We start from the raw sequence: 21541 nt of genomic DNA on the forward strand, positions 1-21541 counted from the left end.
TTAACATATAAAAAAAAAATTTGAACAATTTAAATATTTTACAAAGAAAACATTATAAGCAGACTGTTTAATTTTAATAAATTATACATTTCTTTATTCTTTAATTTTTCAATTCATTTTAAAAGAAGAAGAAGAAGAAGAAGAAATATTGATAAAACAAGAACTGAGAAGCGAATGGATAAACAGGTATTTAATGATGACAAAATATGCGACTAGATAGAAACCTTAAAAATGAAGATAAATCTTGTAGAAGGGAATATGCAACTAGACACAAAAAAAACCTGCACTATCAGTTTTTATATTCTCTGTTCTCTCATACAGCTTTTAAAAAAAAATATTACAATAAATTTTATTTTTAATTCGTACTGAGTTTTATATAAACAGCTTTTCTATTTTGATATTACTCTACCGAGATCAATGCATAACTTCACACTTTCCATTGTTGCTTGATGGAATGAATAGGCAACCCAACATATACACGAAGTCGAAAGGAATTTCGTTAGTTGCTTATTTCTTTTCCTCTTTTCTTCATTGGAAATAGTAATAGGATGTCCGAATGACCTTACATCTGTCATTTCGCATAGAGTCAACGTGATAGAATTGAGTCTTAGCAACATATATAAGGTTTCTTCCAATAATAGAGGTAACAGGATTTTACAAGGTGGCAAAAATGGGAATTTTATTTATTATTATTATTGTATAAAATACCAAAATTATAGAATGATTTGCACGTTAAGATTATTATTATTATTATTCTTTTTTAAATATTAAAACCGTTAAAGAAAACAAGTCATAGTATTAACCTGTTCACTAATGTTTTAAGGCTTGAATAAATTCCCTTTAAGGTTGGATCAAGGTTATACAAACCTCCAAGAAGGTTGCACAAACGTTCGACAAAGTTTGCATAACGTCTATTTGTATAGCCTTATATAATGTAAAATGATTTAGTATTCACAATGAACTATTTAAAATAAAATTTATAATAAACTTTAGATTTTTTTTTTTAATTTTATTAAATAAACAAAATATGTGATTTAAAAAATAAAAATAAAAATCTTTCAAAATTTAAAAAGTAATTCGATATTTTCTTAAGAACACGTCGCCACTTTTCAACAACCTTATCCAACTTTTTAGGAAATGAACAATTTTGAGTGATGAAACACGTTAAATAATTGGATTTATTTTTAGTAATTCCAATGGACCTCTTTACATTACAAAAATTTGATCTCTTTTTATTAAAAAATTTTTTTTAAAATTCTAATATCTATATTCACTTTACACGAGTATGGATTACATCCTTTATAGATCATAACGTACGTCACATTGACGTCATTATTTATATAAAGCAACACCCCAAACGTTTTCTTTGGCATGAATATTTCGTAGAATTAACGACTAATACATTAAATTCATATTTTAAAAATCTTGTAATTTATTATTTTTTTTAATTAAATTAATAATAAAAATACCATTTTCATAAAGTTAAAAAAAAAGGAGGGGAAAAAATAATAATAATAAGGCTTTACCATAATGTCGAAGTAAATATCGAAAATCATTCTTTTGCGTGTAAGAATAATTCTACCAATTGTACTTTCTAAATTGGTAACAATAGAAATGAAAAAAAAAAATATAAATATTACTTTCCCTGTTTTGTTATATTAGTATCTAGAATATGAATACAATTCAAAAGTATATAAATAATTTCATCTAAAATAGAACTCTACACACACAATGAAGAGTCATTTTCCTTGTTGTTACGGGCTTATAAAAACGAAATTGTCATCAGTTTAAATTCTTTCATACACAAAAATTTAATTAGAATATTTTATTTCTATTATTATTATTATTATTCTCTTTATGAAAAGCTTACGTGAGTTTAGACATATTACATTTAAATATATTGACAAGAATTGTAAAAAAAAAAAAAAGAAAGAAAGAAAGATGAAATATAAAAGACTGGCGATAACATTGTTAAAATGTTAATTTTAGTAAAATAATAATAATAATAATTGTAGAAATATTGGTAGAAGGAATTTAAAAATAAAAAAAAAAGAGAGATGGACGATTTTAAAGAAAGATAATCGAAAGTTTTCTAACGCTATCATATTTTTGGGTCAATGCACAGTAACCTTGAAGCGTTGTAGACATGTTTGTGAGACGAAACAAAAGTAGTAAGATAGACGATGCGTTACATTGTTACAACGTTCGCAGGTAAGATTTAGTATGCTCGAAACGTAAAGTTAAATCGACCCCCGAAAAAAAAAAAAAAAAAAAAGCAAAACATCCTTTATAATTATAGTTTTTGTAATTATGATTATAAAAATAAAGAGGAAAAAGNAAATATTAAAACCGTTAAAGAAAACAAGTCATAGTATTAACCTGTTCACTAATGTTTTAAGGCTTGAATAAATTCCCTTTAAGGTTGGATCAAGGTTATACAAACCTCCAAGAAGGTTGCACAAACGTTCGACAAAGTTTGCATAACGTCTATTTGTATAGCCTTATGTAATGTAAAATGATTTAGTATTCACAATGAACTATTTAAAATAAAATTTATAATAAACTTTAGATTTTTTTTTTTAATTTTATTAAATAAACAAAATATGTGATTTAAAAAATAAAAATAAAAATCTTTCAAAATTTAAAAAGTAATTCGATATTTTCTTAAGAACACGTCGCCACTTTTCAACAACCTTATCCAACTTTTTAGGAAATGAACAATTTTGAGTGATGAAACACGTTAAATAATTGGATTTATTTTTAGTAATTCCAATGGACCTCTTTACATTACAAAAATTTGATCTCTTTTTATTAAAAAATTTTTTTTAAAATTCTAATATCTATATTCACTTTACACGAGTATGGATTACATCCTTTATAGATCATAACGTACGTCACATTGACGTCATTATTTATATAAAGCAACACCCCAAACGTTTTCTTTGGCATGAATATTTCGTAGAATTAACGACTAATACATTAAATTCATATTTTAAAAATCTTGTAATTTATTATTTTTTTTAATTAAATTAATAATAAAAATACCATTTTCATAAAGTTAAAAAAAAAGGAGGGGAAAAAATAATAATAATAAGGCTTTACCATAATGTCGAAGTAAATATCGAAAATCATTCTTTTGCGTGTAAGAATAATTCTACCAATTGTACTTTCTAAATTGGTAACAATAGAAATGAAAAAAAAAAATATAAATATTACTTTCCCTGTTTTGTTATATTAGTATCTAGAATATGAATACAATTCAAAAGTATATAAATAATTTCATCTAAAATAGAACTCTACACACACAATGAAGAGTCATTTTCCTTGTTGTTACGGGCTTATAAAAACGAAATTGTCATCAGTTTAAATTCTTTCATACACAAAAATTTAATTAGAATATTTTATTTCTATTATTATTATTATTATTATTCTCTTTATGAAAAGCTTACGCGAGTTCAGACATATTACATTTAAATATATTGACAAGAATTGTAAAAAAAAAAAAAAAGAAAGAAAGAAAGATGAAATATAAAAGACTGGCGATAACATTGTTAAAATGTTAATTTTAGTAAAATAATAATAATAATAATTGTAGAAATATTGGTAGAAGGAATTTAAAAAAAAAAAAAAAAAAAGAGATGGACGATTTTAAAGAAAGATAATCGAAAGTTTTCTAACGCTATCATATTTTTGGGTCAATGCACAGTAACCTTGAAGCGTTGTAGACATGTTTGTGAGACGAAACAAAAGTAGTAAGATAGACGATGCGTTACATTGTTACAACGTTCGCAGGTAAGATTTAGTATGCTCGAAACGTAAAGTTAAATCGACCCCCGAAAAAAAAAAAAAAAAAAAAGCAAAACATCCTTTATAATTATAGTTTTTGTAATTATGATTATAAAAATAAAGAGGAAAAAGNCGTCGACTTTATAATTAAATGAAATAATTCTTAGGAAGATTTTTACTGTTTTATTTATTTATTTAATATAAAACTTAAGTGAGAGTTAAGCATTACAAACAACAATTTTTTTTTTTCAATTCCTAGAGAATTGCAAAATATGTTAAAAATAATAATTATATAGAAATATTATAATTATAATGACTTTCCGTTAAATTGTATAACTAATTAATAGTTTGTATATATATATTTTTTAAATATTAATATTATATAAAACGAATATCAAATAATTTTCTAAATACAGTAATGCGTTATTCTTATAATGGAAATTACTTGGTGGTACCAGAAAAAAAAAGATTTTAAATAAATTCTCAAAGGTTCGTACGTTAAAAATTGAAAAATATTCGAAATTTTACTTCATAAAAGATAATTTATCTTACTTATTAGTATAAATATGTATCAAAGTTAAATAGGGCCACCGAGATGGTGAAGCTGGGGATTTTCTCTACTCCCGAAGAAAACAGTGCTTTCTACTCCTATAAATTAATATTATTTTTACTGTAATAACAAAAATAAAATATTTAAGACTGCTATTTTTTTAATAAAGAAACATTCTAAGCATTTTATTTGTTCAAAAAGAAAGGCAAAAGGTTCACTAATACCTCTGGATCCCATACCAAGCTTTCTATGGTTCTGGTTATAAAACTATTCATTTTTAATGCTATAGAATAAATAAAAAAAGGTAATAATTTTATTAATAATTGAAAGTAAACTTTTTGAATACGCCAACATATAAAATGTTATTTTCTAAACAAAAAAAAAATGAAAACAAATGATAGATTTTAAGCATAAATTAATCTTATAAAAATGATTTTAATCCATTAAGCCGTAATTCTGATGATAAAATAATCCGAAAATTTTATCCTAATCACTTGGCATTCTTCCAGAAAACTTACGAACTAAAATTTTCCTGCGGGGTATATCTAAACTGTGTTTTTTTTTTCTAACAATTTCGACTATCTAAAAGTAAAATTAATGATTTCATTCAATTAGAAAAACGATAAGAGAAAATACAATAATTTACTTTAAAAAGATTGTTTCTTATCTGGTTTAAAACATTTTTTTAAAATATTTTACACGCAAAAAAGTAATTTTTAAAGCTTAGAAAAAATTGCTTTTGGTACCCATTCTTTCTTATATTACTTCATTTTTTTAAGCTTGGTGACGATCCAAACCAAATTAATTATCAAAAAAACACAGCAGAGAAACATAACTGAGTTAATAATTATAGATCGGAAGTGAAAATGCCAACCGAATCTAACACGATAATAAGTACTATTACTGATACTGATGACACTTGTAAGTTTATGAAACTTAAAATTATTAAAATGAACTATTTCTTTCAATGTTAAAATATAGGATTAATATTAACCATGACTGCTTCAAGCATTTCTTTTTTTTCTTTTTCCACCTCCCATTTTCTTTTCTAGAAGATGAAGTAAATAGCTTATAGGATAATGAGTAAGCTTAGTATTATTCAGGCGATATTTGAAAGAATAAATAAGTAAAAACTTATAATTCTTCATCAAAAATATGTTTGTTACTCATCAATTTTTAGATTAATTACTAGTTTTAAAAATGATGTATTATTAAATTTCAAATTAATATTATTATTTTAAACTTCTTCAATATTTTTAAATGCAAATTGGTTATGTTTTCAAGTACAGAATCCCATTAAATTGACTTAAAACAAATTAAAATTAGCATCTTTCAACAATAGAATCTATTATTCATAATACAGTAAATACGAGAACTAAGAATAAATAATATTATCTTATCTTTTTAATAATTAATACAGATTTTTAAAGTAAGGTATAAAAGAAAGCTCAATTAGTATACGACGTGATTAGGCGATTGTAGTTTTGATTGTGACGAATTTCATCTTATTTATTTTACACAACTATTAAATTATTCGAATGTATATAGTTAATATGATGTTAAAATTTCCATTATTTTTCTTTCTAATGAATGTAGTCGAGATCCTTTCTACTAAATGCATCAAGAACTTGCCCCTATGGAATATGCCTTAGGGATAAGACGTTCAGATTAATGGATGCAACTACCGAGACTGATGATAATTGAGATAAAACTTAAAAATATTAAATTATTTGAACGAATAACGTTCGATATTAAAATTTAGATTACTTCTCTACTATAAACGTTCGGAAAGGAGAGCATTTCTGTTTGCAACTAATTAAATGGGTTTCATTTTCGAGTAACAACCTGCAATTTTGGTATACATAAATTCATTCGATATGATATATCTTTTTGATGATCCAATAAGGAAAAAGAATTTTATTGTTCGTCCAATACAGGAAAAAATATATATTCAAGTAGCGTATCTTTTAAACAGAAATTCCCAAAATACAGTCGACCCCATGTAACACTGTTGATTATTCCGTTTTATATGAATTCCGCGTTGTACGAGTCACTTAGATTTTACAAATACGTGTGCCGGGCTGTGAACGGCTCACGTATTTGTAAAATCTAAGTGATTCGTACAACGCGGAATTCATATAAAACGGAATAATCAACAGTGTTATAGAGGGGGATCGACTGTAATTTGTTGCGCCATCATCTAGAACTTTTTTTTTGCTCTCTATTTACTTTTCTCAACTGATTTTACATTTTTTTGTTTCTATTTATATTTAATAATCACAAATCAAATTGATAAATTTTAAATACAGTATGTATTTGCATCATTTATCACCTTGTTGGACTTTAACCATATTTTATCGTCGTCACATCTGACTGGTTTAAGTTTCAATGAGGAAAAACATCTGGAAAACATAGGGATAATTCTAGAAAGGAAAATTATCTGATAATCTCATATGTCAATTCTATAAGTAAGACCATTTGTTTTTAAGCAAATTTTTATAGAAATTTAAATATTTTACAACGAACCAGAGCAAACGCGTAACTTTATTTAGACCTATTAGATTTACTTTATTAATATAAAACAATTTTAGCGCTATTATAAAAATGATTTATGGTTTATTATCCTATAAATCATCTAAATATGTTGGTACGTAAATTTATTACTAATCGATTTAAAATAAAATAATAATAAAATCGCGCTCTTAAATTTGTCAGTCTATAATAAGAATTTTTACATCAATTTAATATCAAATATGAAAAATTATAAATTTTGCTTTATATATAATTTAAAATAAATTTAAATATTTAATATTATATGGACGAATTTTTTTTTTAATATGAAATTTATTTTTTAATGCATAATTTGGTCACTAGGTAGAAGCACTTGCAACGCCAGACGAATCAGTTGGCCAAGCAAGATGGATGCTCCACGAGCCGATTTCCTCGGTCAATACAAATTAATTTCGAGTAAATTAAAAAAGTGAGTTTGTTATTGCTATTAATGTTTTTTTTAACAACTTTGTATTCTAGAAAATTTACTAAAGTAATAAAAATGTACAGTACGGTTTTATATATATATTAAACGAATGAGACAATTTCTGTTGTTTACATCGTAACACATGATTCGAGTGCAGTTCTGAACGAGGCAATTGAGACCTTATCAGAGCTGTAGGCCATGCCTAAAGAGGGGTTTAAGGTTTAGGAGGGGGTCTAAATCCCTCATTAACAACTGCAGTTTTACCATTTTGTATAGCATTTATACGTAAGTACATACGTAACAATCTAATGGATGACCAATTTTCTAATAAACACTGGCCTTTGATTTGTTTATAAGTGAATATCAACGTACAGAGCTGTCCATAAATGACATCCACACTGGAATACTGTGTTTACACGCAAACCACGACTCAGTTTAATCTCAATTTACCCACAATCTCGATTGCAACTGTCGCCAGTCAAATGTAGAGCTGTTTGCACGGGCAGTCCGCTTGAGAAGAACCTGGCTATTGCACGCGACGATAAAACTGACATAACTAAGTGGTAAGTCACAAACGTCAACAAACAAAATGGAAGTTTTGGGTAGAAATAAATACTTTCTCTTGCCGTATATCTAACAATAGCCAGATCTCATTGTCTCTCCAAATATCTTTTTTATTTCTCTGTTGATAGCCTGACACTTGTTCCGCAGCCATCTCGTTTCTTCTCGCGTGGGATTGTGGGAACTTTCTTATGACTGGATCTAGTTTCAAAAACTCTTGTGTCGATTGCGATCGAACCTTCTTTCGGTCGAGATAGGTTGCACCACGCACAGTTGCAGATCTTGTCACTTTCTAGATTGAAATGCTCAGTGTGAATGGGGTAGAAGGGAGGAAAGCAATTATCACAAGTTTGACAAAGTTGGACAAGAGAGAGGGGATAAGTGGAACTTCAATAAATGTTCCATATTATTTCATTAAATTTTTATACAATTTGTGTGTTTTATTATTCATAAAGTGATAAAGGTTTCAAGGGGGGTTGAGTTTTGTTGAAACTTGGACAAACTAGGACGGTGGGGAGGGGGAGTAAAAGTTTCAATAAAAGTGCAGATGTAATTTATGAATGGCCCCTAACTAGTGGCGCGTTATCCTATGGGCAAAAAGGGCAATTGCTGGAGGCCCCAAATTGTCTTTTATAAGAAAACATTCTTCCAAAAAATTCCCTAAAAGAAAAATGTCTGAAGCTAACACTGTACAGTACATGGGGGGGTCCCCTAATTCAAATTTATCTCTGCCTCATGAAGCTATAATGCACCACTGACTGTAGAAATGTTTTGACACCTTGGCAATGCATTAGTTTTAAGTCCATAGTGCATAAATGTTTGCACTATGCCTTGTGTTCTTGGCAATTGCCTCATTGCATGCTATAGCTCTGTCTACATTAAATATTAATCCAATTTTCATACATTTTCTATGCCACAGAAACTATTTGTTTATATTTCTTTTGCTGAAACCACTAACATAAATAACTATACTTTCTTAATCAGATATCTAATAAGCAAGATTAAAAGTTTAAAAATATACTTTTTATGTCATGCTCTAAAGATTTTTAGTAAAGCTTATAGGATGCCATTTAAATTGGAAATTACATATTCAAAGTGATAAGGTACCAGATGCTATTAAAATAATACACATCCTGTAGATATATATTTTTAAGTTTAACAAAAATAAGAAATGAATTTTTTAAATTTGTGTGTATGTATATATATCATCATGGTTGAGAGCTAATATGTGTCCAGGATAGAGTGGGTTTCTTTTACCCCTTAGAGTGTCCCTTTTTCCATGGTTTTTTTAACAAATGAAATATGTAGAATTTTATTATTAATAAAAAGCAGTCTTAAAAGATTTTATTTTCTGTTAGTAAAAATAACATTCATTTTATAAGAGTAGAAATCACTACAGGTTCCTAAGTTTTCTCCAGAGCCCAGGAAAAACCCCCAACTCCCCATTTTAATGGCTCTGTATACTACATTATTTATTGTTATATAATCATAAAATTGAGTTATCATAGTTATCATATACTAATTTGTTTTTGATATAATTTTAGTTTTAATGTTTGAAAATATAACTAATAATTTAAATATATTTTTTAAAATTAAAGTAAAATTAATTAAGTAAAAAGGATTAGTTAATTTGTGAATACTAACATTTAATATTGAGAATTTATTCACATCAGAAATAAACTGTTCTTGATTCACAAATTAAATTTTAATTTAACATATTTTAAAAATTGAATACTTTATATAAGTGAGTAGATATAAATCATAATTAAATGTAATTTTTAATATAATGCATACATAAAAACTATATGATTGTCTAAAGATTGCATTATTCTATTTAATTAGGCTCAAAATTATTTAAGTTATAACATATAGTATATATTCCAAGCCCATAGTTAAACCACTTTTGCAGCTAACATTACCACATTACAAATATAAATGTAATTTCAATTATTTTTTGAATACATTTTGTCATGTACTACAGTGACTATTATACAGTACTTGGAGAAAATTTAATTAAATTGTCTAATCACAGTGTACAATAATGTAAAATCAACATTTTTCCTAACTCTGGAAAATACAATTCCAAATAGACATCCACAACTGCCACAAATAATTGGGTTATAATTTGGAAATAATAATTATGAACTACAAATGAATTTGACACTGGAGGGAAACGTTAGGTGCCATCTTGTATTAAAATTAATAAGTAAAACATTAAGGCTGTATTTGGGACAAGACTTTGTCTTGGAGACTCACTACTAAGCGGGATCACTTCAACTTCCACTTACTGTGTGGACGCATTGCCAGTTACGCTATCTGGACCTTTGGTCCGATATCCTGGCAATGAGTTGTGAGTTATAAGTCTATATGTTGACAGTGATAAGTCTGATAGTAATTTCATACAACTTCTGCACTAACATGCAATCGACGACAANCTGGAGGGAAACGTTAGGTGCCATCTTGTATTAAAATTAATAATTATAATATTTAAATAATTTAGATTAAACTGGAAGAAAAGAATCAACCCAAAGTGGGACTCAAACCCACAACTTCCACTTACTGTGTGGACGCATTGCCAGTTACGCTATCTGGACCTTTGGTCCGATATCCTGGCAATGAGTTGTGAGTTATAAGTCTATATGTTGACAGTGATAAGTCTGATAGTAATTTCATACAACTTCTGCACTAACATGCAATCGACGACAAAAGTACACATATCCTGTATATACAATATTTAGCAAAGACAACTGATGAATATATTAGTCTAGGATACAGGATGAATTATTGAACATTATGGCAGTAAATGCGTTGCAGAAAATTGCAGATATTTTGAAAGCGAATATTTACTATGCTATTATGGTGGATAAAGTGATTGATTCTCAAAACAAGGAACAAGTTATTGTTTGTTTTTTAGAAAGTTGAAACATTAAAAAGATTTAACATAGCTGATCCACAGTGTTCTCTTGGAAGTGCCTGCTTAGATATGAAGGTAAGATATTTGGTTACCTTATTAATTAAGTTGAAAATCAAATGTATTGCTAATATGTAATACATAGTTAACTAAAAATGAATGAATAATATATAATTAATATAAAAATTACATTTTTCTTCTAAGATGATGCATCTTGCCATTTTGATGATGATATCAAAGATGTATACAGTTGACATTATTATGTAGCATTAGATTTGACATCAAGACTTACCAAACACTAGAAAATCTATTGGTAACTTCAGCTTCTAAGAACTAAACAGACCTGGACAGGCCCAAACCATTACAAAATTTGCAAAACAAATGTATTTATTTGGTTTAGACAAAAGTCCTAAGATAGCCCGTCGATCTTAGGACCATTCTTTCTTTTGTTCCCTTAATGTTGGGAGATTGAATTTAGCTTCAATTTGACCTCTTCCATGATCTGAGTGGGACTTTTGTTACACCTAGTAATGAGGGAACAACCACTTGGAGAGTGAGGATGAGAGAAAGTAACCAATTGGAATGGGCGATCAAAGGATGAAGATTGATATAATTCCCGATTTTCAAGAGCATGTGGGGATGGCACTGCATGGAGTACAGTGAAATAGACATAGCACCACACCGCATAGCTGAGCCCAGCTTAGCTCAGCACCAGATATAGCACAACACAGGACAGTATTGCACATGGAAGGAAGTGCCGAACGCAACACACCATGCCCAACACTGCACTCAGCAACTACACTGCTCCATACAGCACAGCATCAGTACACAAGAATTCCTTTTTCCTGTGTCTTTGGACAGAACTGTGCCAATCAGGTGAAATCAACATTGCCCCTCATTGAGGACCATTGATCATCTTGTCAAGTCTTGTCTATCCAACATCACACCCAATCTATCAGATGAAGTCCTGCTACTGCCCCAGGACTATAGTTGCTACATCGGAAACTCCAATGACTCTTCATCCTGGACTGTACCCATGCGGTGAACAAACTTTCAGACACTGTCATCCACAGTTGTGAGAAAATATTTTGTTTTGAATAAACAGTTTTAAATAATGAGCTTTAAATAATGTTTTAAATAAATAAATTAATTAAGGGCATTAAACTGTAATGTAAAGGTGCTTGTATCTGTGCCTCCAGCATCACCACCACCCACATAAGAAAGGACATTTGACTATCCAGATATGGAATTAATGATTCCCCCTTTTCAACTAACTCACAATTATTACATTGAAGTTTGCACTATTGTAAAAAATTTCATAATTTTATTGAAAAGTTTTGCTGTGAAAATGTTGCTAATTCCTTCTTCATGCGGTGCTTGAAAAAATCTGGCAACATAGTACTTGAAATAACAAGAGTTTGTTGTCTTACCCAAATTACAAATAGTCAAACAGGATGATTTAAGGATGCTGCTTACTAATATTGAGCTAGATGTAGAAAAATTAGTCACATCATATATAGCCCATCATTAATTATTTTCATATTAATCAAGTTTACTTTGAGATACTTTTGGACAATTATTTTTTATTAATAAAAATTTTATTAAAATTTAATTTTCAATATATCATTTTTAACTGATTTTATGGAAGTGTTAATGAAATATGTGCACTAAATGGAAATGGAGACGGTAGACTGAAAACATTTGTAAAACACTGCTCTAAGCCTTTTGTTTCATGCCGTTTCAAATGATGATTGGCTGAATATTCAATATTTTGCAAGGCAAGAATATTTTGTATTTAACCAAAAAGCCTATTTGGTTCACCCTATACAATTTTTAATGATTTTAACATAGAACTTCTAATGATCCTAAATAGCACCTAAAATTAAAAAAATTGTTAATGTCAGTATTCATTTGCTTGAGTTTTGAATAGGTAAAATCAGTTTGGAATTTATTACAGTTAATCAGGTATGTCAATTATGATTCAAAATTGATCACTATGACTTCAAAAAAGGGTACATATTTTTTTAAAAATCATATATTAGTTTTATAATAAAAATATTATAAATAAAAAAAGAAATTTTGTTTGTTTGTTTGTGACACACTCATATTGTTGCATCTGTGTGATGCATTTATAGGCATATATTTAGATTTTCAGTTTTGCTGAATTTCATCTTATTTTCTCTTAACTTTTCTTTACGAAATTTCTCTTTCTTTTTATTTATGTAATTTTGTATAAACCTCTTGTATTTTTTAAAAAAAATTCATGAAAGTTTACAAATTTCTTTTGCATGACCATAAAAGTTTATTTCGCCGAAAGATGTTTGTTTTTGTGATGTCATTGTGATGCCTACAGACCAATTTGCCACTGAAAACACCACAACATACTTAAGTTCACATTCAGTAATTTTCAGTTTGGAAATAGTAAATTAATAGAACAATTAAATAATTAGGAACATGGAATCAAAATGATGACATGCAACTGGCCAAGTAGTACTATTACCATTTAATGGTAGCTCTTCACCTGAATACCGGGATTATTCTATCACTTATGATATAAAACCTAAGGATATATTAATATTTTGAAACTAAAGTTCTTATTCATATTATTTTTCATCTATGTTCAATGTTTCTTTGAAATATAATTATCATCACTTCAAATATATCACTTTAAATTGTTTTGTCACACGTTTCTCTGTAAGAATTACCTTTTTTTTGCCATTTGAGAGAATATTTTTAACCTTTGCAAATATTTCTGTAAAATGTGACAGACAAGCTTATACAAAGATACATAAATAAAACAAAATTGATTTAAGAGAGTATCAAAAAAAACTTAATGATAAAATTCATTGACACTACAATGAAAGCAATTATTTAATGCATATAGTCATCAACTAATGAAGTCATGTGTAATTTTTGAACCTATTTGATGTTTATATTGATGAATTTCTATTTTGTACTTTATTAAGATATGTCAGTGTTTTTTAAATTTTTTTTCCTAAGCAGCTCTCTGAATTTCCTTTTTCAAAAATTACTTGCCAAGATATTTGACATTGCAAAGGAAAAAGTAATAAGGAAAAATATTATTATTAAAACAATATTAAAATTGTGGTTATTTTATCCTGGATTGAATCAGATATATCTGTTAGTATAAAATGAAAGAAAAATTAAAACATCTTTGAAAACTGTATTGTCATTTGTCATAATACTATAGTCTATTAGAGTTCATAAAATTCTTTTGACTCCAGCAACTCTAACCTTGGAGTTTACTATTCTTAAAATGTGAATTAAGAAAAATACTTTTTAATTAATTAGTATCTAAAGAAATTTTTTAGAAACTGGACAGTTTGACAAATTTAGTTATCAAAATGATATTGACCCTAACAACTCTACTAAAACCCAATACATTGTAGTACGAAAGCCAACCACTGCCATATGCTATTAGGCTAAATAATGGCTATAATATTAATAAAATTACCAAACTATTAATTAAAATTATAATTATTAAATTTATTAAGAGATGGCACCTAATGCTTCCTTCTAGTATCAAATTGATAATTTTATTAATATTATAGCTGTTATTTAGCCCTATAGCATAAGGCAGTGGTTGGCTTTGGTAATACAATATATTAGGTTTTACATTAGTACATATATTAGTACAGTTGTTTGTTTATATGCTTTTCTGGGGTATATGATGGCTGGTTGAGTGCCTTATGAGGGAGTTTACAGGATGAGGGTGCTTGATGTGTCCCCAGATGGCATCATAGTAACTGACGATGGTTATAGAGTAATGTTATATATACTGGAAGACAAGATTGGATCGGAGGTCCAGGTAACGTAATTGGCAATGCATCCGCACAGTAAGCAGGAGTTGCGGGTTTGAGTCCCACCTCTGAGCTGATTCTTTTCTTCTAGTAAATCTAAATTATTTAATTAAAATTATAATTATTAAATTTATTAAGATATGGTACTTAACACCTTTCTCTAATTGTTTGGTAATTCTATTAATATTATAGCCGTTATTTAGTCTGGTAGCATACAGCAGTGGTTGGCTTTGGTGATATTGATCCATAAAAGTTGTTTCATAGCAAAATATTGTGTGTATCTCGTGCAACATGCTCTATATTTTCAGATAATAAATTAATAAAATGTAAGTCCCACCAGTGACTGAGGAATAAAACCACTGAATATTTGTAGTTAGTAGTGGGATTGTGTCTGGAAAGTAAGTGCTTATGGTATCGCTTTAAAGCACCAAGAGTATCTTTACCAAATAGAAACTCCCAAGAAAAAATTTGACTTTCATTTCAGATGCCATAATTTTTACTTTACACAATATTTTTTTACATCTCATATGTTTTACTTTGGATATCAATTTTTTTTTACTAATTTGACTAATTGATTTTTTCACTGCCCTTCTTTTGATTTTGAGTTATTTATGACTATTATAGCTTCAATAACATAATTTATCTTAAAATGCTCAATAAAAAACAATGAAAAAAGTAAATCTGAAATTGGAATCTAACTTTAACAAATTAAAAGAGAAAGGGAAAATTGAAAAGGGAAAACTAATTAATATGATTATTTCAGCTTATTATTCACTAGTTTAAGTTTTTGGGGTTGATTACATTTCTTAGTTCAAGATGATTGATTTTTTTTCCAAATTTCATATTTAAAAATTTTTTACTGTATACATCAGTTTAGATCAACCATTGGTAGGAAATTAACTATTTTACAAATCAGTTTATTATGTCATTCGTCAAATCATTATTATTTGCATTTTATTGTATTTAAATTTTTTTTTCTTTAAAATAATTAAATTTAAATCAATTTTTCATAATTAACTAATAAAATTGGAATTCTTTTGGCTATTAAGATGTAGTGTGTTTCTTTAGGTACTCGAAAGTTATTTCAAGGTAAACACGTAAAGGAGTCAATGTCCGATCGTTATTTTATGTTTTGGGGCATTATTTTTATTTAATTATTTTCTTTTTGGGGTTCTTTTTTTTGTTAAGGACAAACTCCTAAGCACCAGTGACCATGAAAGAAAAAGCAAACTTAGTTTGCATCGGTGCCTGATCCTGGAACGACATCTTATGTAAATTAAGACAGTGTGGAGCTGCACTCGAGGTAGAATAAAAGGTGGCACATCCACGACAAAGGTAGCTTCAGGTGACCACTGTGGGAGTGACGGTGGTGATAAACTAGAGGAAATAGTATCTTTTGCTGTAAAATCATATTTTTTGAGGTGGAGATAAAATAGTTTTTGTTGATTAGATATACATACAAGTTTCTTTGATTATTGATTTTGTTACTACTTTTCATGTATTGAATTAGTTAACTTTCTGTTGGGGTCAATTAACCCATTGTTTTTTTTGTCAATAGAATTAAACTTTATATTTATTGTTAATTATTGTCTGTGGTGGTGGAAATTATTGTTTTTTTTTATTTTGAAAGTCCAGGCCTGGTACTTGAACCCCACTATTATGTAACCCTTTTTGGTTTTCGTAAACGGTGCGTTACAACATTATATCCATTTTTTGATTCTCCCCATCAATTTTAGTATGACTTTTTATAGAGAAATTTTACATAAAAATATTCAGATACTCAGTGGTATCTTTCTTACAAAAGGAATCGTAATATGACATTTTAAAAAAGGGTAAGGTTGGAGTCGCATACTGCAAATTTCCTGGAGTTAGTAAAAAAAAATGTCTGACTCCAACTCCACCACACTTCTATTAGTTCTACCATCTTGGAGTACATTTGGAAACAAGAGATTTTTGATACAAAGAACATAACTTGAATAAACTGGAAAATTAAGATTTCACTTGTAGATAACTAAGTAAAATTACCTTTAGGTAGGGCTGCCAGGTGTTTTTTATTTTAGCTAAACTGTTTTTGTTTTTTATTGAAACAAGAAAGGACACAATTTGTCTTTTATTATTCATTTTTTACTGTTTGTTTTGTAATAACAGTGGTGGATTTACACACAAGTATAGGCCTATCCTTATGTACCAATCTACATCCTTTTCCATAGAAAGCTGTAGTTTACCATTAAATGTTTTAAATTCTAAATTACCATATACACTTAGGCCTACAGGTTTAAATTATCCTACAAGCTCATATAAATGCACTTATGGGTTTATTCAAATCACATTTTATAAGCTATAGATTACTGTAAACAACCTATTCAAAACTAATAGTGTAAATTATTGCATTATATTTCTTGTCATCTATGTTAAATTTTCATAATTATTTTTTGATTTTTATTTAATGAGTCCTGTGGCCACTCACTTCAACACATACAATAACTAATTTTAAAAATATAAATAAATAAATGATATTTTCGGGAATCAAACAAATTGTTTTTTAATCAGAAACGTTTTTGTTTTTTTATAAGAACAATTGCAATTTGAAAAAAGAATTTCTGCTGAAGATGTTCTTATAAAAGAACGAAAACATTTTTGGTTAAAAACAATTTGTTTGGTTTCTGAAAATAGCATTTTTTATTTATTTAATATGGTGACAAGTATGGATGTATTTTCTGTTAATTTTGAAAAAGCTAACCCACAGGTTCAAATAGCTCCACAGGCTTGAATAAACTGTGGGATCTGCGAATATCTGTAGGATGATATTCGCAGGGATGAATAAAAAAGATTACCACGAAAGGAGGAGACGAGTACAATACAGAATCAAACAAAATTTATATACCAAAAATATAGTCCAGATTACAACACAGGAAGTTGGTGTAGGCCTGGCACGTGGCGGTCAACACAAAGAGTCCACACAATACACTCGTATAACGCACCTTCCACTCGAACACCAAGAACCAGAATGCCGAATTGCTGGTTCCCCACCATATATATACCACCCCCACCTACACCGTGCTGACACACAAAAACCGCCCAAAAACAAACTGAAAAAAAAATTTTTTTTTTACAATACAATAACCACATCGGCAGTATACAAAAACTATATATATATACATATACACAAAAAGGAAATAAATCCGAAGCGAAAGAAAACAAAAAGTTTTTTTTTTAACATGACGAACACGATAACACTGACCGACAATATATACTAGGATGACACAAAACACATCTCAAATGGATTTTAAAAAATAGATCCACAATAATTCTTAGTGTATATGGTAAACTAAAATTTATGTAAGCAAATATTATTACATTATTATATAAGCAAAAATTATCTGCAAATATTTATAGTTTATATGAAAACTGCAATTTTTAAATCAAAATCTAAAAAGATATTTTAAAACTTGTGATCAAAGGGTCGGCACCTCTTCAATGCCTGTCAGAATGACACCACTGTGTCCCGATTGTCACAGAAGCCATGACAGTGAATCAGTTTGGATTAGAAAGTGGGTCATGCAAGCAGCCATGTGAGTGAGCGTTCAGATTCAGGTACTACACAGCGTTCAGCACACAGATACTACATTAACAAAACAAATAACCGTTTATTTGTAAAGGAAAATATATATTATATATTGTTAAACGAGTTATAATAAATAGTCTAGAGACCTCTGTGTTTCTTGAGAGAGAGAGTTTACATTGGTTTGTGAATCGATAAATATCTGGAGTTGATGATGTTTACAAGGTGATGATAGATTTCGTTGAGACTAAGGAGTCCATTATCGTTCTGGAAGATTATTGGAAAGTTCTGGATCGGGAAAGTCTGGTTCAAGATTATTGGGAAAGTTCATCCTCACCGGCGTCATTGATCAAGGGTGAAAATCCGATCGAGTACAATTTGGCACAGACACAGGAAATTTTGAAGACTTTAGTCCTAGAGGAACAGGCAACAACTGACTTTTCGGCTGTCAGTTACGATACTAGCACGATATTACGATATTGACCAGTCAAGAGGTCAGCAGATCACAGGAATGCATCATTTTTTGTGTCAAGAAAGTGTAATTAGAGATTTTCTCAGGTAGTAGATGACAACAATTATCGAACAAGTATGATAATGTTGATGAACAAAGTTCGGATTCTCACAAAATGCTTAGTAAGTAATTAAAAAATTATTTGATTTTATTTATTTATTGTTTTTGGGATGGGACAGAGAAGAGTAAAAGTTGGAGCATGGTAACAGTACAGTAATACCTCAACTTACGCTACCCCGACTTACACAAACCCGGAGTTACGCGATTTTCAAATCTCGTGGATTCATCTTTTGTTTGAGCGGCACGCAGCTCTTGATTACTCACTCCCCCCACACTATTGTTCAGCTTACATGTTCGGATGTGTCGTGCGGAATCGAGACATACTTACAATTTATTTTGTGTTATTTATTTCTGTGTTTGTTATATCTACGGAGACTTGAGAGACTCTATATGGTGATTTCTTGTAACCATGAATGAATCAAAAGACGAGATAAGATTAATGAGAACATTTATTAGCTTACATACATCTGACTTGGATTTTACACAAATTGTGGAATTATACCCCGACTTATGCGAATTCGACTTATGCGGTTATCGCTCGGTCCCACCTATCATGTAAGTTCAGGGTATCACTGTAATAATTTTTAAGTATTCTTTAATCTAGTCATAGAAATCTGACAATTCTACCATTAGATATAATGGTCACTGTAGAACAAGACTATGTTCCAAGAATGATTTTGAACTTTGTCAGAAAAATTAGTCATGTGACAAAGGAAAACATATGGGCATATCTTTGTTAATTAATATTAGTATTGTACTTGTTTTGAAGCAGTGTCATTCTACATTTTTGTTACTTAAGCATGATAAAGTGCAGTTAAACGAACACTAGGCATCCTTTTATTTGTTTATTTGCTCTTTTTAGTTAATATTAGTATTGTTAGAATTAACCATGTGCGGAATCACATATTATTCAAGAATTAGAATTTTCAAAAGGAACTTTCACAATTTAATGAGTTTCTAAGAGCTGAGAAGAGTTATAAGAAACTTTCTAAGAGTTCTTGAGAATAAGCAATGAATGTAATTTGTTGAAAACAATGAGAATAAGATAATACAGTGTGCTGCCAGTGAAGTACTTAAGAAAAAGTGAAATTTGACTTTTTTTTAAGTAATTTACGTGACCAGCCATTTTTTGATGCGATTTAAAAAAAATAATGACTGGGTCAGTTGTAGCTAATATTCTAGTGTTTCTTATCACTCATTAGTCTCTATTGTTTGAGCTTAGTTTTGTCAAAGTCCTTGATTAACCAACTATACATGACCTATCTTTGTAAGAGAGATATCATGTGGATGCAACATGTTACAAGTGAGAACTGTGGATGAAAACTGGTGCAAGTTTCAGTGCAAGGCTGTAGAAACAGGTCTGGTTATGGCTAGATCACATTTTACTACCAACATTTCAATTACAATTCTAGTTTCAAATCTAGCATGCAACACTCAGACCAAATCAATAGACTTTTCATATGGGGAAAGGGTTATCACCAACGTACTGCTTTTGCTGTCCCTGGCAAAATCCAGGGAGATTTAGAAATTAGAAAAAGTGGAATAACTATGTAATTACCGAAAATGAAATCTTTCTAGTGAAACTAACAAATCATAACTATAATCATGGCAATGGTTATGTTTTGGGCCAGACTACTTCCCCCTTCGAGTCAGACAGTTCTCCCCTCCATGACAACTAAGATATTCAAATTGAAAATAATTGTCTTCTAAAGATGGAAGAAATCGAATCTCTAAAAATATTAACGAAGTAGACTTCTACTTTATAAAAGATAAAACTTTTCGTTTTTTTAATAAGAAATCAAATATTTACATCAAAATGAATTTTTAATTTCTTCAAGAACAATCTGAAGGCTTTAAAATATAGATTATAACATTCTTTGCAATAAAAAAAAACATCAGAGTAAGTTTTAAATAAATAATTTGTACTCATTTTCTTTGATGAAAGACTATTATACATATTTTATATAGTATCTCAGAACTTTAAGCTTACATACTACCATTAGATATAATGTATTGGGTATCATTGGGTATACTAAACACTTCTTGTTTTTTTTAAATAATTTTATTAAAAAATATACTTACATCATTCCATTATTGCATAATTCCTTAATTATATGTAATATCTTGTTTAATTAACAGCTTTTTTTCTTATATTTTTGTTGTATGATTTTTTTTCTCAAATAAAAATGCTTTTAAATATTGTACTTCATAAATTTTTTTTCTTTAGAAAATTTTTAAGAAAACCCAATGTTGCTGAAGCAAGTGAAGAATTTGGTATGATCTATTTTATTTTACTGAAGTATTTAATCTTGTTTTAATATATTTTTTAAAATTAAATATAATATTTTTAAAATTAAATAATACTACTACTGAAGTAACAATTAAATAATTCATATATGATCTTAAAATATTTTTTTTATTTCATTAATCTTTAAAAAATCTAATTAAAAAGTTTAAACAGCTAATTTAGATATTATATAAATAACCTCTATTTAACTGGAGAAATAATAGACTTACTTAAATACCCAAACTTCCAACAGTAACATGTGATATTAGCATCAGAACTAATGTTTTCAGAGTTCTTATGCCTCCAGTTTCAGGTTCTGCAGTCATTTTAATGTAGAACAAAATTTTTTTGTATATATGATGATGTTCCTATGTTTGTATCAAACATTTTTAAAGAGACAAACTTCCTGTGCTATTTAAAATATCACACAGCAAATGCATCATTAGCACTAACTGAACAATAGTAACATATAAGTGCTAAATTTTAAACAGCATGTGAAGTTTGACTTTTTAAAA

At 28.6% G+C, this 21541-nt stretch overlaps 1 protein-coding gene across 2 annotated transcripts in view; it reads left to right on the forward strand.

Annotated features, from left to right (window-relative positions):
• The window catches only part of LOC111634001 (factor VIII intron 22 protein-like), a 70211-nt gene that overhangs the window by 22898 nt on the left and 25772 nt on the right, over positions 1-21541 (forward strand). The window contains exons 1-3 of one of the 2 annotated variants that reach the window (XM_023378669.1): positions 6926-6983; positions 7211-7316; positions 20967-21013. In XM_023378669.1, coding sequence (XP_023234437.1) covers positions 6941-6983; positions 7211-7316; positions 20967-21013 — 196 coding nt within the window. In that variant the 5' untranslated portion in view covers positions 6926-6940. Of the gene's footprint in view, positions 1-6925; positions 6984-7210; positions 7317-20966; positions 21014-21541 lie in introns of those variants that run through there. The other variant, XM_023378670.1, reaches the window with a different exon arrangement.

This window comes from Centruroides sculpturatus, unplaced genomic scaffold (genome assembly GCF_000671375.1).
Source record: "Centruroides sculpturatus isolate CEXI.00-Female unplaced genomic scaffold, Cexi_2.0 scaffold826, whole genome shotgun sequence".
NCBI classification, from domain to species: domain Eukaryota; kingdom Metazoa; phylum Arthropoda; class Arachnida; order Scorpiones; family Buthidae; genus Centruroides; species Centruroides sculpturatus.